The 26949-nt window shown below is 41.0% G+C and overlaps 1 protein-coding gene across 1 annotated transcript in view; it reads left to right on the top strand.

The window, feature by feature from the left end:
• Positions 1-25140, top strand: part of ABCC4 (ATP binding cassette subfamily C member 4) — a 356587-nt gene extending 331447 nt beyond the window's left edge. The window contains exons 30-31 of the mRNA XM_040425312.1: positions 20670-20804; positions 23744-25140. Of these exons, the coding sequence (XP_040281246.1) occupies positions 20670-20804; positions 23744-23833 (225 nt within the window). The 3' untranslated portion in view covers positions 23834-25140. The remainder of the gene's footprint in view (positions 1-20669; positions 20805-23743) is intronic.
• The last annotated feature ends 1809 nt before the right edge of the window (positions 25141-26949 follow it).

Raw genomic sequence — 26949 nt, forward strand, 5'->3', positions numbered from 1 at the left:
CCAAAAAAATATTACATACAAATTTAAAATGACATGCTTGTATAAAAGGCTACTTTCACACTCGCGTTTGGTGTGGATCCTTCATGGATCTGCACAGACTGATCCGTTCAGATAATACAACCGTCTGCATCCGTTCAGAACGGATCCGTTTGTATTATCTTAAACATAGCCAAGACGGATCCGTCTTGAACACCATTGAAAGTCAATGGAGGACGGATCCGTTTTCTATTGTGCCAGATTGTGTCATAGAAAACGGATCCGTCCCCATTGGCTTACATTTTGTGTGTCAGACGGACACCAAAACGCTGCAGGCAGTGTTTTGGTGTCCGCCTCCAGAGCGGAATGGAGACTGATCGGAGGCAAACTGATGCATTCTGAGCAGATCCTTTTCCATTCTGAATGCATTAGGGCAAAACTGATCCGTTTTGGACCGCTTGTGAGAGCCCTGAAGGGATCTCCCAAACGGAAAGCCAAAACGCGAGTGTGAAAGAAGCCTAAGTAATATTTAATTTAACCTATTGTATATCAAGTGAAATTGAACATGCAACCCAGTGAACGATGCTGCACCAATCATACATTTTTATTATGTTCTTCTTTTGATATACTATAAAAGTATGTGGTGCGAAACTGTACACTTAGGGCTCATGCGCACGAACGTATGCTGCTCATTTTGTGCATTGGGGACCTCAAATTGCAGTCCTCAATACAGGGGCACCGTCCGTGTTGCTGGCGCAGGTGGATGCAGGCTGATTCAATGGGTCCGTGAACTGTCCACACCGCAGAAAAATAGTACAAGTTCTATTTATTTTGTGGTGCGGAGGCACGGACAGAAAACTTACAGAAGCACTCCGTAGTGCTTCCGCAGGGTTCCGTGCCTCCATTCCGCAATGCACCTTCTGAATTGCGGACCCATTCAGGTGCCCGTATATTGCGGACCAGCTGTTTGCAGGCTGCAATACGGGCACCAGCTGACAACGTTCGTGTGCATGAGCCCTTATACAGAGAATGCGATCAATGACTGATAACCAGTCCCTGTGTAGAGCTATCAGTGACTGATAGCCATCTCTGTATACACACTTACACAGAGAATGATATCAATCACTGATAACACCTCCCCCATGTATAGCTATCAGATACTGACAGCTATCTCTATATACACATTTACACAGAGAATGATATGAATCACTGATAACACCTCCCCTGTGTACAACTATCAGTGATTGACAACTATCTTTGTATACACACACAGAGAATGCTATCAATCACTGATAACATCTCTCCCTGTACAACTATCAGTGACTGACCGCTATCTCTGTATACACACTTACACAGAGAATGCTATCAATCACTGATAACACCTCTCCCTGTACAACTATCAGTGACTGACCGCTATCTCTGTATACACACTTACACAGGTAATGCTATCAGTCACTGATAACACCTCTCCCTGTACAACTATCAGTGACTGACCGCTATCTCTGTATACACACTTACACAGGTAATGCTATCAGTCACTGATAACACCTCTCCCTGTACAACTATCAGTGACTGACCGCTATCTCTGTATACACACTTACACAGGTAATGCTATCAGTCACTGATAACACCTCCCACATGTATAGCTATCAGTGACTGACATCTATGTATGTATACGCACACAGGGAATGCTATCAATCACTGATGGGACCTATTAGTACAGGTGCAGTGTATTAGAATGGAGGAGGCTGAGTGATGTCTGGTCACATGACCCTTCACCAGCGACCATCTTATGGACAGGACCTCCATGTGGTCACAGCAGAACATTTGCCCAACATAAGAACATAGTTTATTAAATCTAACAAACAGCACAGAATATCTGCAAAGGAAGGCCATATTAGTAAGTGCCATCTGGTAATCTTACATACACAGCGGTTCACATCGTGTTTTTAAAGGGATTATACCAAGTGTGAAAGTTATCCCCTATCAGTGAGTGTCTGACTGCTGAGACCCCCACCGATCCTTTTGCTAGAGAGCAGCAGGCCAACCATGCGCCATGTAGCTCCATTCATTCTCTACTCCAGTATTTCCATACTGCTGGAAATAGCTGAGCGCTGTACTCTACTACCTCTGGCAGTCCTATAGAGAATAAATGGAGCAGCAGACACCTGCTCAGCCTGCTAGTCCATCAGGATGGGAATGTGGTACCCCCGTTCTCAGGATGGATAAGGTCCCAATGGTTGAACCCCCACCAAAGTGGATAATGATAACTTTCATACTATATAAACGACAACTTGTTTTATTTTCTTCTATTTAACCTTGTAATTTGTTTTAAAGTGGAATCTTCCTTCAACTGACTAAAAGTCAGAATGTGTTACTCAAATGTTTTCGCTTAAAGCTGTGAGTGAGTGGGATATGCCACATTCTTATGTGAAGAGCAGGTTGCAATTGAAATGTTTTTATGAATTGCAGATTCCAGCATTTTATAGAGATCAAAGGCAGCAAGGATAAGTGCATTGATTCTGTTTGTTTTGTTTCCTGACTTATAATGACGAGAGAACTAAAATGCAGCTCAATATTACGCTACAGTCATGGAGCGAAGATAAAACTCATAATTGTCACTTTGATCTTAGGCAAGCCATCTTCTCCTTTGTTGAGTACTGTAAGCAATTTGCCAATAAAGCTGGTCAGCATTAGCATTGTCATCATAACATCACTTAATTACTATTGTTAAACTCATTATAATCCCATTGTTGTTCTCTGGATTATTTCTCCCCCTACAAATTCAAGTGGGATGTTCGTCTGTTTATTGTGCTGAGAACGAACAAAAGAAGTAGAAGAAAACATCTGTGAAATAATTAATAGTGTTATTCTGACTCTTGTGTACTTGCTGCTTCTCCAAAGGGATTCCATTAATTGAAATTCATCAGTTTTAAATCACTTCATCATTTTGTTTCTTTTCTTATTTGTCACTTTCCATGATGGTAACTTTTAAAGGCTGAGTTCCAAGTTTATGTACATAGTTATTATTGAAGGATCTCTGGAACATTAATTCAGGGAAAGATTAATATTCTCAGATATTGATTAGTGAAAACCCTGTTTATTGCGGTTTTGTTGATCACATGGATATTCTTAATTTTGAAAATGATGCCATCAAATTTAGACTTATCTCCAGAAAGTGAAGGAGAGGGCACTGCACATGCGCAGCATGCTCTCCTTTCATTTCATGGGAAATGAATAGAAAACCACACTCGCTCTGCTATTTTTATAAATCCTCTAGAGATGAATGGAGAGCGCACCACATATGCGTGGCTACCACTCCATTCCCTTCTGTGGGACTTCCAGAGATATTTTCAGCAGTCCCATACAATGGAGCGCGACCACCCCTCCATTACTTCTGTGGGACTATTCGGCTATTATTAACTGTCCCATAGAAATTAAGTGCGATTGTGAATGTATGGCTGCTCTCCACTCCTTTTCTGGAGATTGGTGCTAGGCATCAGCGAATCAACCTTCGGATTGTAGATTCAAAGTCGATTAGTTCAAATACTTCAATTTAAAAGCTGTTTCCGTACAGCATTCAAATGTGTTGGCTCCGTGGAGCCAAAGTTCATTTCGCCTGAAGCGTGAGACTTCGGTGAGTTCCTACTGTATTCATATCTGCATATTGAAAAACAATTTACGAGGTACTGGCCAGTACCAAAGCCCAGTTCAGATTGCTATTTTAAATTGTTTATCAATGGTTTCGCCTCCCCTCAGTTCTGTGAGCTGCAGCTCTGAAAACAAACATAGTGGGAAGTAAACAGCAGTACATAGAAACAGACTACCATAGAAAGGATTCACCCCTTGCTTCTGAGTGAAATGCTTATAGCTGTGTAGCTGAAACAGGGAATAATATGGCTGAAAGAGACTGAAAGACTTGCTCATTCACAGAATGATTGTATAAAGAAGCACAGCCATTGTGCAAACTTTTTTTGAAAACTCAGGTATGCTTTAACCCTTAGGATGCCGGATGTTTTTTTGTTTTTGCGTTTTCTTCCCTATCTTCCTTGAGCCATAACTGTTTTTTAGTTTTCTATTAACGTAGCTGTATCAGTGCTTATATTTTGCGGGACAAGTTGTACTTTCTAATGCCATCATTTAATATGGCATACAATGAAGTGGGAAAAACATTCCAAATGGGGTGGAATTGGAAAAAAAAATGCAATTTCCCCACCGTTTTACGGGTTTTGTTCCCACAGTGTTCCCTTTGCAGCAAAACTGAACTGTGCCCTTCATTCTCTGGGTCTGTACGATTACTACAATACCACATATGTGTAGGTTTTTTATGTCTAAATAGTGTTAATTTTTAATTTTTATTTTTATTTTCCATCACCATATTCTGACCCCCATAACTTTTTTATAGTTATATCTACTCAGCTGTGTGGGGGCTCATTTTTTGTGGGACAATCTGTAGCATTTAATGATACCATTTTGGAGTGTGTGTGACTTTTTCATCACATTTTAGAACTTTTTTTGGGTAAGAGAAGTGATGAAAAAAAATGGCATATTGGCTATTTTGACCCTTTTTTCCATTACGTAATTCGCCGTATTGAGAAAATATTTTTATATTTTAACAGTACGGGCATTTTCTGATGCGGTGATGCCCATGATGTTTATATTTTTTATTAGTTTTTTTTTCTATGAAAAGGGGGGTGATTTAAACTTTTTATTTTATATATATATATATTTTTATTTATTTTTTAAATTTTATTTTATTTTTTACTTTTTTATGATTTTGAAGCTCGTTAAAGCATAGTCCCTGTATAAGGAAACCTGCACATTTCTCGTATACCTAGTCTTTGAACTCCTCAGTATTTTTAATATCTCTGCTCATTTTCAGTAAATGGAAACCTTCAAATTCAGATGCTTAAATATTGTTTAGGTCTAATCCTGCTTACAGGTGATAGTTTGTAGCAATGCATTGAAGTTACTGTATGTGCACTGATTTATTGCAGTAAGCTCATTATTTGGGTGATTTGCACAAGATGAGGGCATACGTTTCTCTTAATATAAAGGGTGAAAAGTGAAGGAGACAAAATGTGAATGGGACTCAATACTAAACACAGTAAGTATGAAAAGTGCAGTATTATGCAGTACAGACCAGTGTAAAGGGCTGATCAGCAGGGTTGTTGAGAGTTGGACTCTCGCACACCATTGTAAAATGAGGGGACGCTGTAGTTTAAGGACTCGGCCCTGAAACAGAAATATTAGAAATGAAACTTTGACTTTGTAGATGAACAGGTTGATAGCAGTGTATATGTATAAATTGTGTATTGAAATTACTGTATATCATTTTTGCGGAGTAACTCGATAGTACAAGCAAAAATGAGAAACTTTGTATTATATCTTATTACAGAAAAAAGCCTTTTTTTTTGCCAAACATGAACTTGCCCTGATTACTCCTTCAATTCATCGATAAAATTCACCTTCCTGAAGACTAAATAGCAGCTCAATGAGTTACAGCTACTGCCCATAGAAGCCTATGGAGAGGGAAGGGAGGAGGAGGAGTATGCTGCTGAAGGAGATGGAGGTGAAAAGACATTCACTGTGATCATGCAGCTTCTATTTAGTTTTCTTCCTCACCCCCAATGCTGGAATCACAGGAACCATAGCACTTATGTATAATGTCCTGCACAGAGGGAAGCAGGATCTCCTATACTCTGTGCTGTGTATTGGAGTCATTATACCGGATAGTGTGCAGGGACTAACTCGGGGACAACTGACGTTTATAAACGGGGCCAACAAAGGTAAAACTGCTTAAGAAGCAAAATACAAGTCATATAATGGCCACATATAGATGCACAAAATAGCCTATTCTAAAATCTCAACCAGAATGATAGGTGCACTTTCAAGCAAAATTAGTGAATAGTGAATTCTTGTTGCAGATGCTGAGTGCAGCAATGCTGTGAGCACTCCAGTTACCAGTCTGCCCAATGTCATGGCTTTGCATGCTTGTGTGAATAAAGATCACTGTGATCAGACATTGGCATAGTATTGGCAGTGATCTAATTCACAAGAGCATGTACAGTCGCTGTGCTAAGTGTTCAGAAAACCATATTAGCCATCCCATTGCTGAAAACATAATTGCAGCCGTGTAGACAAAGACCACTACCTCATAGATAAACAGCAATGAAGTTAAACGGTTTCTACCATCAGAAATACTGTTATGTAGCTGACTGACATTATCGATGTGCTAATGTCAGCACTACATAACAGTATGTTTTTGACATTTCTCCCTGCAGCCGTTTGGTAAAATAAGCACTTTTATAATATGCTAATGAGCCTCTAGCGCAGTGAGTGAAGGCCGCTCTCCTGATGCCGGCTTCCTCACTGTGACGTAGTCAGCGCAGGCGCAGTGAGGAATCCGGCACCAGGAGCACATCATTCACATACAGAAGTGAACGGCGCAGGTGCGGGATTTCGTCAACGATGCTGCGAACAGTCACATCAATCAAGAGGAGCAGGGCGGGCAGAACAGGGGACCTGGGCGGGATAAAGGGTGAGTAGACGGAGCCTCTAGGTGCTGATTTTACACCCGCATAGCACCTAGAGGCTCATTAGCACATTATAAAAGTGCTTATTTTACCAAAACGGCTGCAGGGAGAAATGTCAAAAACATACTGTTATGTAGTGCTGACATTAGCGATGTGCTAATGTCAGTCAGCTACATAACGGTATTTCTGGTGGTAGAAACCCTTTAAGCAAACCAATGTATCAGTGTGTTCAGCACGTTTTTATTTTTTTTTTTCTGTTAGGTGAATTGTGTGGTTGTTTCATGATGCCTTTTAAAGAAATTAAGCTGCAAATTATTTTATTCATTTTTTTGTCATTTTGAAGCATTGTGCTTTGTCCCCAAATTGCAGCAGCATGGGTTATTAAAATGTCCAGATATGCTGTCTGAATAATCTTAAATAATCTGTCTAGAAAATCTAGGCATGTGTGACATTGATGCACTTGCCATGTTATTTTGTTTTAGGTTTTGCACAATTTGTGATATTTACAACCTTTCCATACAATTAGAAAGTGTAATATCAAGAGATGAGCGAATTGAAGCTGACTATGTGGAATTCGATCCGAATTTCAGGAAAAATTTGATCCGCACCGAAGCCGAATATCCTTACGCTTCGTGGTAACGAATCACATTATTTTCTAAAATAGCTGCTGCGCTCAGGACAGTGTTAGAAAAAACTTCATTGTGCTAAAAAAAACGAGTTCATGGAAAGAATATTCAAGGTGTAGGGAAAGCATAGGGAGGAATCATTCCACAGCATTTATGTAGAACAGGCTTCAGCAGGGGAGGTGACAGCCTGGGTAATTGGAACATTCCTATTACACCTTGCAGCACTGACTGGGCACCCAAATTGCCATTATACAGCTCTGTAATTCCAGCAAACCGTTCTTGTTATTGGGGTGCAAGTGCTGTTTGAAATAGGCATTAACAGGATTTATTACAAGGAAATATTTCTACGTCTTATTTGCCCTTGTGCGGTGCAGTTATATGTTCTAAAGCATTTTTTGGCTTGTATAAGTGGTAAAAAAAAACGGGCTTATTTGCCGTTGTGTGGCGAAGTGCGAAAATTACAGCCCTTGTCATGTATTAGTGGCAAAAGAAAAATATATTTGCTGTTCAGCGGTGCAGTTATTTGTTGTAAAGCCCTTTTTGCCATGTATTGGTGGCACCAAAAAAATATATAATTGCCGTTCAGCGGTGCAGTTATGTTGTAAGGCCCTTTTTGCCGTGTATTAGTGGCACTAAAAAAAATATATATTTGCCGTTCAGCAGTGCAGTTATTTGTTGTAAAGCCCTTTTTTTCCGTGTATTAGTTGAAAAAGAAAAAGTATATTTGCCATTCAGTGGTGCAGTTATATGTTCTAAAGCCTTTTGTGGTGTGTATAAATGGAAAGAATAAGGGCCTATTTGCCGTTCAGCGGTGCAGTTATATGTTCTAAAGCCTTTTGCGGCGTGTATTAGAGGCAAAAGAAAAATATATTTGCCATTCAGTGGTGCAGTTACATGTTCTGAAGCCCTTTTTGGGGTGTATTAGTGGCAAAAAGCAAACATATTTGCCCATTAAGCTGTGAAGTTCCATTGTTCTACAGCCATTTGCAGGGTATATTACCGTAATAGGATAGATACGTACGTCCTACTAGCCATTCTGTGGTGAATTGTGATTGCTGTATTTTTTTTTTTTTTTTTTTGGAGGGTGTATTAATAGGAAGAAGAATAGGGGAAAATTGATGGGTGATTGTAGACCTTCTTTTGCTGTACAGACCGAATTACGTTGATTTAGCCATTCAGTGGTGAAATTTGTTTGTGATACAGCCTTTTTGGGGAAAATTGATGGCTGATTGTAGACTTTCTTCTGTATGAACCGAATTACGTCAATTGGCCATTCAGTGGTGAAATTTGTTTGTGATACAGCCTTTTTTGGGAAAATTGGTCGGTAGCTGTAACTATGGTCAAGTACAATATATGTCCTTTACGGCCCACTGGGTAAATGTGGTTCCTGCCCAGCCACACCAGCAACTTGGCCAGGTGACGCCGCTTCCGCCTCCACATTCTCACGCCGTTGGTCCTGTGACAATGTCCGCCTCTAAATCCTCATCCTCCACCGTGTCTTCAGCCTCCACTGCAGGGACAATTCACAGTGCTCCTCCAGCATACCACATGTGCAGGGCACAGCAGTGTCACGCTGTTCTGCACCTCGTTTGCCTGGGTGAACGGAGTCACACAGGGGAGAAACAGCTCCGTGTCTTTCAACAAGAAATCGAATCCTGGCTTTCTCCGCGACAACTCAAAATCGGAACCATGGTGACTGACAAGGGGAAGAACATGGTGTCGGTGCTGCGTCAAGGAGGGCTGAGACATGCGCCCTGCATGGCACACATGTTCAATCTGGTTGTCAAGCGGTTCCAGAAGTCTTCCACCCATCTGCAAGACATCCTAAAAATGACCACTCGTACACCGCAAAGCACACCCTTTTTGAGCTGCAGTGGCAGAACGGCATCCCCCAACATAGGCTGATATGCAACGTTTCCACCCGTTGGAAGTCCACCCTCCATATGTTGGACCGACTATACAAACGCAGAAAGGCCATAAACAATTTCTTGTGTAACATTGATGTCAGCCAGTGGCAGCTCATGCGTGACACCTGCCGTTTGCTCAGACCCTTTGAGGAGGCCCCGTTATTTGTCAATCGCCAGGACTACAGGATGAATGTCATTCCACTTCATGTCCTGGAACAGATGCTGGTAAATCTGGCTGGTCAGGAGACTGGAGACGCGGCGCCTAGATCTTACGGCCACATGAGCCCTGTGGGGGCTGAACTGGAGGAGGAGGACATTGAAGCACAAGCAGTGTGTAGCAAAATGGGTGGTTTTTCTACACAAGTGACAGGAGAGGAGGCGCAGGAGCAGACTGAGGAGCTACCGGGCGATGAGGAAGACGCGGCAGAGGACCCAGGCACACTGTGGCAGTATGCAGTGGAGATGGAGGCAGGGAGTCCCTCCGAGTCACTTGCACAAATGGCCTGATGCATGCTCACTTTCTTGCGTAGTGACAGCCGAATTGTCACCATTCGGGCATAGGTATGACTTCTGGCTCTCCACCTTGTTGGACCCTCATAACTGGTCCAATATGGGGTGCCTTTTTTACACCCGCTGAGAGGAAGGACAAAATGAACTACTATAGAGACCTCCTGTGTAGTCAGTTGGCCGCTGCCTATCTGTGCCATAATCCATCCTCTCGCAGGTCTCACTGGGGGGGCCCTCTGTGCTCACGTTCCTCTGTCATGGCTGCTGTGGCAGGGTGGGGGGTGTAAGAGCAGTTCCAGATCAATCAGCAGCAACTTGAGTCTAGAGTCGCTGATGAGCAGCTTTCTTCACCCGCCTAGTGAAGAAACCACTCACCAGCAGCAGCTAGACCTGGAGCAGGACCTGAACCAGCAGGTGGTGGCATACTTGGACAGCACACTGCCACCCCACATTGAAGATGTGGACTACTGGGCAGCCAAACTGGATTTGTGGCCGCAAATGAGAGTTTGCCCTGGAAAAGCTGTCCTGCCCAGCCAGTAGTGTGGCATCAGAGCTGGTGTTTAGTGTGGTGGGGGCCATAGTTACCCCAAGAAGAACTTGCCTGTCCACCCTATATGTGGAGAGACTGACCTTTGTCAAGATGAATCAAGCGTGGATCAGCCAGGATTTCTACCCAGCAATGCCTGATGCATCAGACTAGATCATCCATAGTGCCATACCAACAATTTGACAAAAGAGACCGGTTTCTTCTGGCTACCTGCCTGAGCTACTACTCTGATACTGCCACCCACCTGATGCCAAGTGCTCCTTCTTTCACCCACCATCTTCAGCTGGTACTCGTATTGCCACCCACCTGCCCACTCTGTCACCGGATCACTTTGTGGTCTCCTGATGCTGCTGCCACCTCCACACTGTCATTGTGCCACTCGGTGGCCTCCTCATGCTGCTTCCGCCCCACCACTATGTCATTGGGCCACTCTGTGGACTTCTCATGCTGTTTCCACCCTCCCCACTTCATGACTGGGCCTCTATTTTGCCTTTCGGCCTGGCTGACATCATCATTTATTTGACCCTTCTGATCTGTCAGGAGGAAGGAAAAATGAGACGCACAACGGATCCTGTCTGTATAGCAGCTGTAAGGCCTGTATGGTCCCATCAGAATTGGTTTGTGAATTGGTAGCCAAAAGCAGGAGTGGTTACAAAACACAGAAGACATGCAAATATTCCATTCACGTGTCATCTCTGTTTTGGATCCACTCCTGTTTTTTTGGGCATTAGCAATACTGATGGATACTGACCAAATGTTGACCGAGTGAAGGCAGATGCTCCACAGACAGGATCCATTTTTTGGGGGTTATTGTTTTGATGGATCAGAGGAAGGGCAAAATAATCAGTGACGTCGACACAAACTTACTGCTGACACTCTCTCCACTCTGTCCGGGGGGCTCTACTTGTATAAGCGTTTAATAGAACAGGTAATATCCATATTCTTTTACTCAACTGTTTGATTTTGAGCCAATGATAAGTTGTGGACTACAGGGAGTGCAGAATTATTAAGCAAATTAGTATTTTGACCACATCATCCTCTTTATGCATGTTGTCTTACTCCAAGCTGTATAGGCTCGAAAGCCTACTACCAATTAAGCATATTAGGTGATGTGCATCTCTGTAATGAGAAGGGGTGTGGTCTAATGACATCAACACCCTATATTAGGTGTGCATAATTATTAGGCAACTTCCTTTCCTTTGGCAAAATGGGTCAAAAGAAGGACTTGACAGGCTCAGAAAAGTCAAAAATAGTGAGATATCTTGCAGAGGGATGCAGCACTCTTAAAATTGCAAAGCTTCTGAAGCGTGATCATCGAACAATCAAGCGTTTCATTCAAAATAGTCAACAGGGTCGCAAGAAGCGTGTGGAAAAACCAAGGCGCAAAATAACTGCCCATGAACTGAGAAAAGTCAAGCGTGCAGCTGCCAAGATGCCACTTGCCACCAGTTTGGCCATATTTCAGAGCTGCAACATCACTGGAGTGCCCAAAAGCACAAGGTGTGCAATACTCAGAGACATGGCCAAGGTAAGAAAGGCTGAAAGACGACCACCACTGAACAAGACACACAAGCTGAAACGTCAAGACTGGGCCAAGAAATATCTCAAGACTGATTTTTCTAAGGTTTTATGGACTGATGAAATGAGAGTGAGTCTTGATGGGCCAGATGGATGGGCCCGTGGCTGGATTGGTAAAGGGCAGAGAGCTCCAGTCCGACTCAGACGCCAGCAAGGTGGAGGTGGAGTACTGGTTTGGGCTGGTATCATCAAAGATGAGCTTGTGGGGCCTTTTCGGGTTGAGGATGGAGTTAAGCTCAACTCCCAGTCCTACTGCCAGTTTCTGGAAGACACCTTCTTCAAGCAGTGGTACAGGAAGAAGTCTGCATCCTTGAAGAAAAACATGATTTTCATGCAGGACAATGCTCCATCACACGCGTCCAAGTACTCCACAGCGTGGCTGGCAAGAAAGGGTATAAAAGAAGAAAATCTAATGACATGGCCTCCTTGTTCACCTGATCTGAACCCCATTGAGAACCTGTGGTCCATCATCAAATGTGAGATTTACAAGGAGGGAAAACAGTACACCTCTCTGAACAGTGTCTGGGAGGCTGTGGTTGCTGCTGCACGCAATGTTGATCGTGAACAGATCAAAACACTGACAGAATCCATGGATGGCAGGCTTTTGAGTGTCCTTGCAAAGAAAGGTGGCTATATTGGTCACTGATTTGTTTTTGTTTTGTTTTTGAATGTCAGAAATGTATATTTGTGAATGTTGAGATGTTATATTGGTTTCACTGGTAAAAATAAATTATTGAAATGGGTATATATTTGTTTTTTGTTAAGTTGCCTAATAATTATGCACAGTAATAGTCACCTGCACACACAGATATCCCCCTAAAATAGCTAAAACTAAAAACAAACTAAAAACTACTTCCAAAAATATTCAGCTTTGATATTAATGAGTTTTTTGGGTTCATTGAGAACATGGTTGTTGTTCAATAATAAAATTAATCCTCAAAAATACAACTTGCCTAATAATTCTGCACTCCCTGTATATATACTTTTTTTGTGTACTTGAGGGAATGATGTCTTTTTAAAATATGGTAGCTTTGACTACAGTCAGGTGCCAGAGTTATCAACAGCGTTAATACAGTAAAAATATTGTTTTTCTTTTTTTTTTTTTGTCATGAGTGACTATCTAAATTATGACATGAATTTTTCAGTCCGAAAAAGATACCAATAAAAGGCTGACGTTTTTTCAGAAATGATCTCTAAACTCTGGGATTTTTGCCCATTCCTCCTTGCAAAACTGCTCCAGCTCCTTCAAGTTGGATGGGTTGAGCTTGTGAACAGCAATCTTTAAGTCTGACCACAGATTTTCTATTGGATTGAGATCTGGGCTTTGACTAGGCCATTCCAGCACATTTACATGCTTCCCCTTAAACCACTCAAGTGTTGCTTTAGCAGTGTGTTTGGGGTCATTGTCCTGCTGGAAGGTGAACCTCCATCCTAGCCTCAAAGTGGTACAGGTTTTGCTCAAGAATATCCCTGTATTTAGCACCATCCATCTTTCCCTCAACTCTGACTAGTTTCCCAGTCCCATCCCCCCAGCATGATGCTGCCACCACCATGTTTCACTGTGGGGATGTTGTTCTTTGGGTGATGTGTTGGGTTGGGTTTGCTCCAGACATAGCGTTTTCTTTGATGGCTGAAATGTTCAATTTTAGTCTCATCAGACCAGAGCACCTTCCTCCATACATTTTGGGAGTCTCCCACATGCCTTTTCGCAAACTCACAATGTGCTTTTTTGTTTTTAGCCGAAAGTAATGGCTTTCTTCTTGCCACTCTGCCATAAATCCCAACTCTATGGAGCGTACGCCTTATTGTCGTCCTATGTACAGATACTCCAGTCTCTGCTGCAGCTCCTCCAGGGTTACCTTAGGTCTTTGTGCTGCCTCTCTGATTAATGCCCTCCTTGCCTGGTCCGTGAGTTTTGGTGGGCGGCTGTCTCTTGGCAGGTTTGCTGTTGTGCCATGTACTTTCCATTTGGTTATGATGGATTTGATTGTGCTCCTGGGCATCATCAAAAATTTTTATATATTTTTTTATAACCTAACCCTGACTTATAGTTCTCAACAACATTGTCCCTTACTTGTTTGGAGAGTTCCTTGGTCTTAATGGCAGTGTTTTGTTAGTGATGCCTCTTGCTTAGGTGTTGCAGCCTTTGGGGTCTTTCAAAAAAGGTGTGTATATGTAATGACAGATCATGTGACACTTAGATTGCACATAGGTGGACATTATTTCACTAATTATGTGACTTCTGAAGGTAATTGGTTGCACCAGAGCTTTTTATGGGCTTCCTAACAAAGGGGGTTAATACATACGCACATGCCAATTTTCTGTTTTGTATTTCTAAACAATAGTTTTATTTATATATTTTTCTTATTTCACTTTACTAACTTAGACTATTGTGTTCTGATCCATCACATAAAATTCAGATTAAAAAAACATTGAACTTAAGGCTGTAATGTAACAATACGAAAAAAGTCAAGGGGGTGAATACTTTTGCAAGGCACTGTAGATTCAAACCACGGTTTTAACTTTTGCATTTATAAATTGCATGGAGTTATAAGTTTCTCTTCCTAATGACTATGGCTTGCATTGTTATTGCTTGACTGCAAGTGAAGGATATCCTAGAACACAACATCAGTTGGGCATTTATCAAGGCCAGCACCCCAGAATTCTGGCACCAGATGCACCAAATTTATCAAACATTTTGCAACATTTGATACATTTGGTGCAATTTATGGCAACACTGACTTCTGCAAAACTGACTTTAAATGTTTCCTTGATGATAATCCTCTCCATTTGTTTCTGGCTTTCATCTTGCTAATGATACTGCAAAGTTAAGATTCATTTACATCTCGATTTTCTTAATAGACTGATTATAAACATGTGAAATAGATGTAAATAGTATAAAATCCTGAGCTACGTAATTTCAAATCAATGGGGCAGATTTCAATCAAAGTGTGCCAGTATTCTGGCATAAATGCAGTGTGCCACATTTATTAAGGGGTTTTGATACTTTTTATGCTGTACTTGCCAGGAGGTGAGGCTGGCATGGCTAAAATGCAACAGGGTACGCCAAATTTGTGGTGCAAAGTAAGGCTAGTTTCATATCCGAAGAGGTTTTCTCCTGTAGGCTGTTCCAGCATAGAAAAGCCTGATGGAGTTATCTGGATCTGGAATTGCCAGATACTGTGCCCTGGATACAATGTTTTTTGTTCAGTCGATTTCCAGCATTGTGTGCCGCAACAACCTGCTGGAGAGGACAACCGCAAGTGTGAAACTAACCTAACCTAGCCCACTAGGTAGTGTAAAGTTAGACAAAAGTGGCTAATAGGTCTAGAAATTTACCAAATTAGATAGAATTGGTAAACCTGCCTAAATGTGTTCTAAAATCTAAATACAAGTTACTGCTTCTGTTCTGCCTACTTGTACAATGCCACACCTGCTGGAGACATATTCATGTAGCTTCTTGAACTTTCAAGCTAAACTGCCACAGTGACACTTCTGGTATAACAGCAGATAGTGTGAGTATACAACAGGATAGCTTTCATTGTAATTTACCTTTCCCATTTACATATTGCTGCTCAAAAAGGGCTGTAAAACCTATTGCCATAGGAAACGTAGTCAGAAATTTGTGTGTAAAAATGTAAGTGATACTGACATATGAATCACAGTTGTGGAATTTTACTCCCTCCTTGCCCTACAGCAGCTGTAAACAACTGGAACCATGGCAATTACCTTTTTCCCTTACTAAACCTGCTATTTAAGTACCATTAAAATGTTTGTTGTTTGCATTATAAGAAAATTGCCTTGTCAAAAAAAAAAAAAAAATATATATATATATATATATATATATATATATATATATATATATATATATAATTGACAGTACATCCGCAGCATTGTTTATGGAACATAACCGATTCTTAGACTTTGGCACCTCTTCTGGTTAGCATATACGATTGCTCAACTGCATTTTTTTTTTCTTTTTCTTTCACACTAGCGTTTTCAATTCCACTATTGAGATCTGTCATAGGATCTCAATAGCGGATGAAAACGTTTCAGTTTTGTCCCCATTCATTGTCAATGGGGACAAAACTGAACGAAATGGAATGCGCCAAAATGCGTTCCGTTTGGTTGCGCTCCCATTGCGGACAGAATAACGCTGCAAGCAGCATTTTTCTGTCCGCGATGTGGTGCGGACAGAAAGTGGTGTGGAGACTGATCCGTTTTCTATTGTGTCAGAGAAAACGGATCCGTCAGCGTTGACTTACATTGTGTGTCAGGACAGATCCGTTTTCTCTGACACAATAGAAAACGATCCGTCTCTCATTGACTTTCAATGGTGTTTATGACGGATCCGTTATGGTTATATAACCGATAATACAACCGGATCCGTTCATGTTGGATGCATGCGGTTTTATTTTTGTAACAGAAGCATTTTTGCAGATCCATGACGGATCCCTTGAAAAGTAAATACTTTTACTATTTTGCCATTTACCAAGATGATCACAAGGAGGCACAATTCTGCCATCAACTGTGTACAGTGCATTTCTTAAAGAGGTTTGTAGGCCTAAAACTTGACCCATTTTTATAATAGACCATTAGTATTTGATCAGTGAAGAGCTCCACATCTGTTATCTATAAATGTGCCTGTGGATAGTTCTGTAAGGGTACCTGCACATGACAGGTTTGTATGCATGAAATCCGCACGAAAACCACACAAAGAACGTAAATCTGCACTATTCATCGTGGTTTGGTGTGTTTGTGTTTTTTGTTGTGGATTTTCTGTTTACGAACCCCACTGGGGAAAAGCGCTTAGATGGTGCAGAATCGCAGAAACAGTTGACACAAAAAGCAAAGTGTATGTGAGATGTGTTAGATTTAATTCACTCTGCAGGTACTCCATTAGGGCTTTTCCACACGAGCGTGCCGTATTTTGCGGTCCGAAAATTGCGCGTCCGCAAAACACGGATGCCGCCCATGTGCCTTCCGCAATTAACGGAACAGACAGCCCTTTACAGAAATGCCTATTCTTGTCCGTTTTGCATGTCTCATAATTTTTGCGTGGCCATGGAACGGAGCAACAGATGCGGACAGCAAAAGGAGTGCTGTCTGCATCTTTTGCGGCCCCATTGAAGTGAATGGGTCCGCACCAGAGCCGCAAAAAATGTGGCTCGAATGCGGAACCAAACCACGGTCGTGTGAATGAGCCCTTACACTGTGGTTTTTCTGCATGAAAAAACAACACGTAATCTGCATCCCGTGAAGGTACCCTAATTCTCCCCCATTCAAGAGACTTTCAATCTAATGATCAAGAGTTGAGGAGGGTCCTGTAAACGCCTTTAGGCTTCTTTCACCCACAGATTATAATTTTTTTTGTTTTTTTACCATTAAAAAAAAGCCATAAAACTGCTAGTTTTTTGGGGGGGGTTTTAGTACTCCTTGCACAATTTTTAGTGACTAATTTTTAAAGCAAATTTTTGGATGGGGTTTGTTCTTCAGACGTTTTTCCATATGGAGATGGAGATTGAAAAAAGCACCTGAAAAAAAATCACCATTGCTTTAGCATGCTTGTCATATACTTTTAACTAATATTCTTTTCAGCAAAAAAATGCACCAAAAAGTGCTGAAAAAAACACAAAAAAAAACCTACAGTGCACAGCTACTACAAAATACTCCCACAAATGTGGGCCATTGATTGCAAGCAAGATTTGTTAATTTGCACACACAAAGTAATTTTCCTAACAAATTTATTCAAGACCATGTTGCAAAAATGAGTGCACCCCAATGAAAGTCTTAAGAGCAAAGCTAAAGTTTAGACTACAAAATTGTAATTAACAAGAATTTAACCACAGGTGAGTCGAATTATTCATTAAACAAGTGTCCAGCAGACAGTTGACTATGAAAGGGCTTTAATTAAAGAAAACCCCTTCCCATTTCATGCTGTCAGCAATAGCACCACATGGAAGAGTAATGTCGCAAGACCTGAGACAGAAAATAATTTCTTTAACAAGGTGAATGCTTCAAGAATATTTACAAGCAATACTGTTGCAAAAATGATACAACATTTAAAAAAGTAGAAAACCAAACTTGGGTGAGCATTTCCCGTGACACAATACGGTGTACACTGCAGAGGAATGGCATGCATTGGTGCCATCCACAAAGGATGCCTCTCCTTAAAACCATGCACAAAAAAGCCCACCTACAATATGCCAGGGCCCTTGCTGAAAAAGATGAAGACTACTGGTATCCTATACTCTGGAGTGATGAGACCAAGATAAATGTTTTTGGAATTTGTCTTCAAAACTGTATGGCCTTGCAAAGGTGAGTACAAAAAAAAAATTCATGATCCCTGCAGTGAAATATGGGGGTGGCAGTGTCCTTATGTGGGGCTGCATTTCATTGATGGTATCATGAATTCACAAATATACTGCTCTGAGAAGATGCTACCATTACTCCGTGCCTTGGTTGTCGTTCACTTTTCCAAAATGACAATGATCCAACACACACATCTAAGGCCACTGTTGAATTTCTGAAGAAGAAAAGAGTGAAAGTGATTCAGTGGCCAAGTATGTCTCCTGATCCCTGAACCCAATCGAACACCTAGGGGAATTCTGAAGACACAAGTTGAGCATCACAATTCATCCAGCATCCAAGTTCTAAAAGAGGTTGTTCTTGAAGAATGGAAAAGGATAGATTTTGCAGTATGTCGCCAACTTGTTCATTCCATGCGTAGAAGACTTGGTGCTTTCCCTAAAAATCATAGAGGTCATACAAAATACGAGGTGTAGTTGTTTTTGATGTGGGATGTATTCATTTGAGTAAACTGAAGATTTTTAAATCTAAGTTATATTAACCTTATTTTCATGTTATGAGTTAAATAAATGTTCTATGATACGAAGTCTTGTCAAAATGTAGGGAACTGTTCTTGCGTTCTGTGAGATATTTATTGAAATCTTACATTTCCAAAGGGGTCTACTCATTTATGCTGAGCACAGTATGTGTAAATCCAACCTTAGCGATTGTCTAAAGAAGCTTATTAACATGTCAGGTTCCACTAACTATAGTCAATACTATGCTGTTTCTACATTCCCCATCATTGAAATTGCATCACGAAGAAGTATAAGCCATAAGGTTGGGCAAATCAAGGAAGTAGATGATCAAATTTTCAAGCACCTAGTTCCAATCTGTGGAAGGAGCATAAAAGCCAAATTGAAAGCAAAGTTTTTTAGCCACATGAAACCTCAAAAAATTGGATCAATTGGAATAATTGCATGATGCCTCAAAATAAGCAGGACAAAGAAATGAGAAAAAAATAACAGCCGGTGGCTCTATACATGCAATTACAAAAGTATTCAGATCCAGGTTCTGGTTTGAAAACTGTAGAATATTTTTCGTGGGACAACCCCTTTTAAAAGTGTTAGGCCTCTTTCACACGGGCGTTGCGGGAACACTCGCGATTTTACCGCGCGAGTGCAAAAATCACGCATGTTTGGTAACCGAACTTCTTCACAGAAGTTCGGGCTTGGGATCGGTGTTCTGTAGATTGTATTATTTTCCCTTATAACATGGTTATAAGGGAAAATAATAGCATTCTGAATACAGAATGCATAGTAAAACAGCGCATTCCACTTAGTCCACTTGATCGCGTAGCCGGCATCGCTTCTGTCTCCTTTGTTGAACAGGACCTGTGGTGAGCATTAATTACAGGAACAGGACCTTTGATGACGTCACTCCGGTCATCACATGATCCATCACCATGGTAATCGTTTATGCAGCCACCTAAATGATCTCATCTGAGCAGCATATTGTGCTGTGTAAAAAGCTATATGAGCGATAGCGGTAGACATTGCTCATCCACACATAGGCAGTTATCGGAGAGTGGCTACTTCCCGATAATTGCATTATTAGGTAACGCATGTAAATGCGCCTTAAATCTTTTGTTTTATGACTGATTCTCATGTGGCTTGACAGACCTTGCTAATTGGGGTTTTAATAGTTTGGCTTACTGATTATAAACAATGACTAAAGCTACAACTAAAGACTAAAGGCCCTTTTAGGGTACTTTCACACTAGCCCGCAGGGTCCAGCAAAAACGCTTCCATTACTGATAATACAGCTGTCTGCATCCGTTATGAACGGATCTGGTTGTATTATCTTTAACGTTGCCAAGTCAATGGGGGACGGATCTGTTTTCTATTGTGGCAGAGAAAATGTCACGACCCCCAATGCAAGTCAATGGGGACGGATACGTCTTGATCAGTTTCCTAGGATGGAAAGCAAAATACAACATGTTGTGGTTTGTTCTCCGGTCTGGGAACGCAACTAAACGTAACAAAATACATTTTGGAGCATTTACCTTCTGTTTAGTTCAGTTTTGTCCCCATTGACAATGAATGGGGACAAAACTGAAGCTTTTTTTTCCGGTATTGAGCCCCTATGACGAAACTCAATACCGGAAAACTTAAACGCTAGTGTAAAAGTAGCTTTTCCTATGTCTATGCACAGACAATTATTGGAAATGAAGCAAACCTTCCTGATAAATGCCTGATCATTGAGCTGGGTTGATGGCCGCATTTACATGAAGGGATCATTCCCACTATCCCCATTCATCTCCATACAGATTTATTATGGCAGCTTTTACTTATTCTGTTTTGTGGTGCCATGTGTTTTTGGAGTGGTAGTACAAATTAATGTAAAATTTTATGTGTTTTGTCTAGTTTAAGGCTTGAGTGGGTAGTTCATGTCACAGGGTTTCTCTCTTTGAATCATGTCCCACACCTCACCAGAAATAATGCAGTGTATCATATTTGCCTGCGGTACCCATTCTAATGTTAATTTATTTGCATAGATTAGGGTAAGATTGTCATTTTATTAATTGGGGAGGAGCCTATGTTGCTAGGCAACATGTTCCCATAGGGCTATTTTGCATGGAATATATTGTATGATAGACTTGCATAATACTTTCTTTTAGTAATACGTTATCTTGTTACTATAGGTGCTTGATTCGGGAAGAGTAAAAGAATATGATGAACCCTTCAACTTACTGCAAAATAAAGAAAGTCTTTTTTACAAAATGGTCCAACAAGTTGGAAAAGCAGAAGCATCGTCTTTGGCAGAGACTGCCAAACAGGTACGTTTTCTGCTGGATGAGAAGTTACTTTGAGCCTATCTAAAGCAGGGATCAGCAACCTCCGGCACTTCAGGTGTTGGTGAAGTCCAACTCCAAGAAATGTGTACTTGCTCTTCTCAGAACTCCCATAGAAGTGAATGGGGCATGCTGGAAATTGTAGTTTCACAACAGCTGGGGTGCCAAAGGTTGCTGACTGCTGATCTAAAGAGTGTGGGCAGATAACCCAGTCCTCTGCATATTTGTTAACTTTTGGAAGATATAATTGCAATGTTTTTATTTGTAAAAAACAAAACAAAAAAACATTCAAATGTTCAAACAAATTGATTTTCTGGCTTCTTTTCATGTCCGAATAATTTCCTGTCTAAATATCACAATAGAAGTGGTTCATGTACCTAGACTCTTGCCAGGTGCCAATGGAAGGGGTTATTGTTCTCTACATAAATCACTGGCTCAACATTTTGCTTGGTGCACTGAAGATTTCCTGTGATGCAAGTTATTATTAAAGGGATATTCTCACTGTAGCCCTTTGTGACACAGGCACAGGATAGGCTATGAACATCTATTAGTTGTGAAACCAGTGTATGTCTCTAGAATAGGAGTTGAGTTGGCCTCTGGCCACTACTTTCAGGCTGATTTTCAGAAACAACTAAGCTTGTTAGTGCTATCATGTTGCCAATAACTCCCATAGAAATTACTAGAAGATATGCAAACCGTGTAGCACAGTGAGCCACCTCTCTATTCAATGACTGCTATCTGCTACATCAGGCTGTCACCTCGAGATATGTGCTTGTCCCAGAGATAGGACTCTGTTCAATCACAGCCTGATGTAGCGGACAGTGGTCACCTCTACAGAGTCAGAGAGCCCCCCCCCAGATGTCCAGCAATTATAAGCCCATTCAGTTGCATACTGTAAATGCAGCTGAACAGAACGATTAAGGCTATATTCACACGAATGTATTTTGTTTCAGTGTCCGTTCCGTTTTTTTTCCGGATAGGATGCAGACCCATTAATTTCAATAGGTCCTCAAAAAATGCGGACAGCACACTGTGTGCTGTCCAGATCCATATGTCCGTTCCGTAGCCCCACAAAAAAGATAGAACATGTCTTATTCTTGTCCGGTTTGATGACAAGGATAGGCATTGTTACAATGGATCCACAAAAAAAACGGATGCCATACGAAATGTTATCCGTTTTTATGGCGGATCCGCAATTTGCAGACCGCAAAACAGTCATGTGAATGTAGCCTAAAGAACACATTTTGTCAGGACCTGAGCGGAAGGGCCTGCAGCCAGTTAGAGCACAGCAGAGATAGACCGAGGGTATGTACTGACCACACTGTATTCCCACAATAGGTTGATTTTTGTAAAAGCCCAGAGAACCCCTTTAATGTTCATTCTCTGGTTAGTGCTCATTGAAATTACATCCCTTATTAAGTAGTAAGGAAATAAACCCAAAATGTCAATCACCATGATCCTCCCTTATACCAGACCCATAATTGCTTCCCCACTATAGAAACTAAAACCAACAGCTAAGTTATGTTGTGATCGTCACGGTAGAAATGACCCTTTTTCCAGGTAAAATCCTGTCTACATATCTTGTCATGCTCAATGGATGTGTAGAATTATAGTTAGTTTTCCGGTGAATGGATACACGTGTATACCCTCTCAGTTCAAGCAAGTGAATATGAAATTGATTTTTCAGCCCTGGGCAGCCCTGCAGTAAGCCAATGTGTCTCAATTTTGCCCATGTTTAATGCATTATGCAAGCTTTAGGCAAATCTAGGCTGTGGCGTTTAGTCGCTCCATAGTGAGGCCATTTCTGTCTATTCAACAGCCTAAAATGTAAACTTTACGACCATGTACGAAAACTGTAGTATTGTCACACAAACATCCGTTTATGGCACTTGTGCTATATGTATATTGTGGACAGCATTTCCAAGGCACTGAACATTTATTTTTGGCCCAACTCGTGACAGATGTCAGCATTTGAAGATTGCATTTGCTTTTTGAAAGGCTCGAACAAAAGTTTTCACGTTCATCTGCGAAGGGGAAAAAAAAATTGCATTTGAAGTCCCTTTTCTCCAGCATACACAGTGGCAGATAAGAGCACACAAGTCTTGACATTATTTCATTTTGTTATGCGCATCTGTCAAAGAACAGAGATACCATACAGCTCCTAAAAACTGCCGATTGTGTAACAGTGAAACTTGACAGCATTTCTTTCCTTTTATATTCTGATTATACATTTATCAGGGAACCTGTATCTCTTCTAGTTCAGCTGGAAATCGCAGGGTTCGAAGCGCTGAAAGGCATGCTGAAATATTTTTTTTTATCTTCTATTACTTGGGATCATCTTACGTTTTAAAGAAGTTGCTTGGATGAGGCTTTGTCAGAGCCTTAGCCTTCCCTTCCATTATTGTGGTACTATCCGTAGATCACATTTCTATGGGCCATGTAACTGCTTTTGGTACAAATTAAACACTCTGATATTTCAAATATATGTACCTTGAAGTTTCAATGCTTGTCAATCATAGTTTGTAAAATATAGGGATTACAAGCTGATATTAACATCCAAATCCATTGTGTTTTGGGTTTTATGTGGGAAAATGAGAAACCTTTTTGCTGACGCTGGTTTCCACACGCCTTTGTCACCCTCTTTTAATTTATCTCCGTGTTTTCAGTGTGCACAGTCTTATCAGTGTAATGTGGCCGTGGTTGCATCAATACTCGGTGGGATAACAGGCATTCTATCATTTTGGTTTATTGCCAATTAATTCGGCTCATTGTTCAGATGATGTATTGGTGACTTTGCTGATTTCTGCAAAGATTAAATTGTTTGTTTTATGTCAAACAGTTGCTTTCTTGAGATTTTTTTATTGTATGTTTAAGCCATCCGGTTTTACTCACTAGCAAAATATATTCTTTTTTTTTTTTTTTAGGTCTATCTGAACAAAATCCAAGAAGCCAACAGGCCACCTTCTTCCAGAGACCCATCCGAACCATTTATTATTTTTGAAACTGCTCTTTGACACTATTTGTGCAGGTGTTTTTTGTTTTTTTTGTTTTTTGTACTTACACCAAGTAGCCTTCTGGCAGCCTGTGTGCTGTGCCAGGTCTCTGCGTCAGTCCTCGGGCTGTCTCTCTTAAAGTGCCAGTAGTTTTCTTGCATTCGTATCTGCGGTTAAGTATTCCTATCTGAAATCATTAGATTGTGAGGTATAGTTGACATTGTGATACTGTAACTGAGAGTATCACTACTTGGCTCATGACCTCCTTTTAATATAAGGGGAGCGTGTGTGTTCATGGTGTCAGCAGAAAGCGTACAGTACGCCACGGCTTTTGTTTTCCTTTAATTGTACTTGGCAGAGCTTTCATCCGCCCATGATCATCAGTGGTGTAGCCAAGTTTGTCCTTAGCTGCTGTATGCAGTGCCAGCCATTCACATAGAAATGGAAGGGTTCGCCATACTAAATTCCGGATCAGAGTTCCTTCTGTGTAGCAGAGGACGGTGCGTTTAGGCAGAAAACATAATGAAGCACAATCCAAATGAACAGAGGAGTTGAAGTTTCAATGTAAACACCTCCCTTTAAGTTGCACTGTCCATGTAGCCAGCAATGTTTATGAACATTTAGTAATAACTTACTTGACATTAGAAACTATTTGCCTTGTATTAGATTCAGTTAGGGCGGGTGCACTTATACACAACCTTCACCAAAGCAAGCACAAGTGTCCATTCAGGTATCCACGAGAGTGAATGTAGGGTTCCTCTTGTAATTCCTACCGCTTCCCCAAGTGCAAGCATCCGTGTCAATATTCCCAGGGCCTTGTCTTAAGCGTGCCTTGAACTCTCTTCTGGAAACAGACCATGTTAATGTTTACACCGATGTTCTTATTATGACTGCTATTGTCTTTGTAATGCTGGCGCCTGAATAGTGACATATAATGCTGTACGTCCATCACTCTGCAAATGGGATGTGAAGTGCCAGCTAGCAAACATGTTTCCATCATAATCTCTTCACTTTCATGCTTTTAAGCAACAATCAGTTAAATAGTATTAATGCAATTAGTATTCATGGTTCTTAGAGTCTCCTTCATTAATGCCAATTTCTATTCATAATAGTCTGCAATTAAGATACGCACTCCAATGTGGGCATTTAAATCTATGTCAGTCATTTATTCCTTCTTATGCATATCCATGTTTAGCCGTTGTCTCCATTTGTTGTACACCACAATACTTACATGTTGACTTCTTTGATTGCAGAAAAAAAATGTTTTATTTTCTCTTGTGTGTTTCTAATTTATGATTTAACTAAAGGGATACTCCATTCTTTTGTCAGTTGTCTAACCAGTCTCTTTTCATTATACAAGAACTATACCTAATTTATTTCAGTTTTATGTGTACAGTTTCTAAGTATAGTAGATCTTGTCACATCTAACAGTACATCACAATTGTACATAAAAAAAATAAAAATGGATTTGGAAAAAAAATAAGCGCGAGGATCTTGGTACACATGCCACATTACTTGCCACATTACGACAACCCGACAGTGAATAATGCAGCTATGCAGCAGTAGGGGTGGACTGGCCATAGAGTTAGACCTTACAGGGAAATCTCCTGGTGGGTTGATACCCAGAGGGCCATCCAAGCTCTCTTCGCAGCCACTGGTCAGGTACATAATCATTTGATGCTCTCAGCATTAATTAACGTTAGGAGCATCAGGCACTTATGCACCTGGCCAGTGGCTGCAGGTGCTCTCCTGAATTCAAAAGTATAGCTGTCCATAGGATGGTGATACAGCTGAATACTGCAGCCAGGGTGGCAGTATTTTGTACTACACTGTGGTAGTTAGTTCTGCTGAGGCAGTATTTTGTGCTGCACTGTGGTATTGCTTGGTCCTTCCTTCTTGTGTTGCCCCACTTCCAATATGGGGTCACTTTAACTTCTTGGTCCGCCCCTGTGCAACAGCCTCAGTTGAAGCAGCTCAAACACACCACTGCCACAGTCAACTTCACAGTTCTTTGGGTTCATGTGTAAATTTACTGTACTTGTCTTGGGGGATTGAACATACACTGTACTAAAATTAAAGATGTATCCAGTAAATTATTCAGCATTTTTTTTTTTTACAATTTTGTGAATGTCTATATAAACTCTTGTCTATTTTAGATATAAAATAGATTTTAAGAGCCATATATGCCAGCAGATTTTATAAAAGCAAGAAGAGATGTGTTTCATTAATTTCATTTAAAGGGAGTGGTGCTGCAATAACCCGCTCCGTCCACCAGACGATGGAGGGAGTTGTGTTGTTCCAGAGCTAATGCAGAACAGCTAGCTGATCGGGATGTTGGAAGTCAGGCCCCTGCCGATCTGATATTGATGGCCTGGCCTAAGGATGGACCATCTGCATAAACATTCTGGAGAACTCCTTTATATAATATTTTGGGTTTTCTTTTGGTTTATTTAGTAGTTGTGGCTAGAAGCATTGTAAACCAAGCTAAAATAAAACCCACATATTAAAGGGGTTAGGAAACCTATTTTTAAATGGCTTGTTAGGGAATTCTATGTTAAATTGAAGTCTGCTTCTCTTCTGTAAGTCTGAATTGAGAGGAACATCAAAGAGATGCTAGAGCGCCTGGTGTATTCATGCATTACACGGACAGTTCATTTCAGTGGACGGTATGCAGAGCTTTAATTGCTCTGTGAAGGTGTTCCCACAGAATTGAACCGTTGGGGGGGGGGGGGAGAGTTATCATCTCCCTTGACGCATGAAAAGTGGCATTGAAAGGTCGCAAGTGTGACTTTTTAACTGCAACTTTAAAAAAAAAATTGCTCCATCTATCGGTCTTACGCCGCACTGACTTAACCTAAAGGTGGTGTGGCAAGCGGCTACGACAATTTAATCTTAATTTACGCCAGTTTTCTGGTGCAAATGAAGCCAGAAATCTACTGTAGCTCTGATCTATCATTGATTTTTGTTTAGGCCCACAGACTGCAGATTAGATTAGGCGCATCTGCTGGCAATGCAGGGATATCAAGTTTAAAAGTGTACAACCCCTTTCATTGAGCCACAGGTCAGAGTTTTGGCCATGTTTAAATGGATTTTAAATTGGAAAGGGTGGGACAGTGGTTCAGACCCTTGTAGGTTGA

This window comes from Bufo bufo, chromosome 3 (assembly GCF_905171765.1).
Source record: "Bufo bufo chromosome 3, aBufBuf1.1, whole genome shotgun sequence".
Classification (NCBI taxonomy): Eukaryota; Metazoa; Chordata; class Amphibia; order Anura; family Bufonidae; genus Bufo; species Bufo bufo.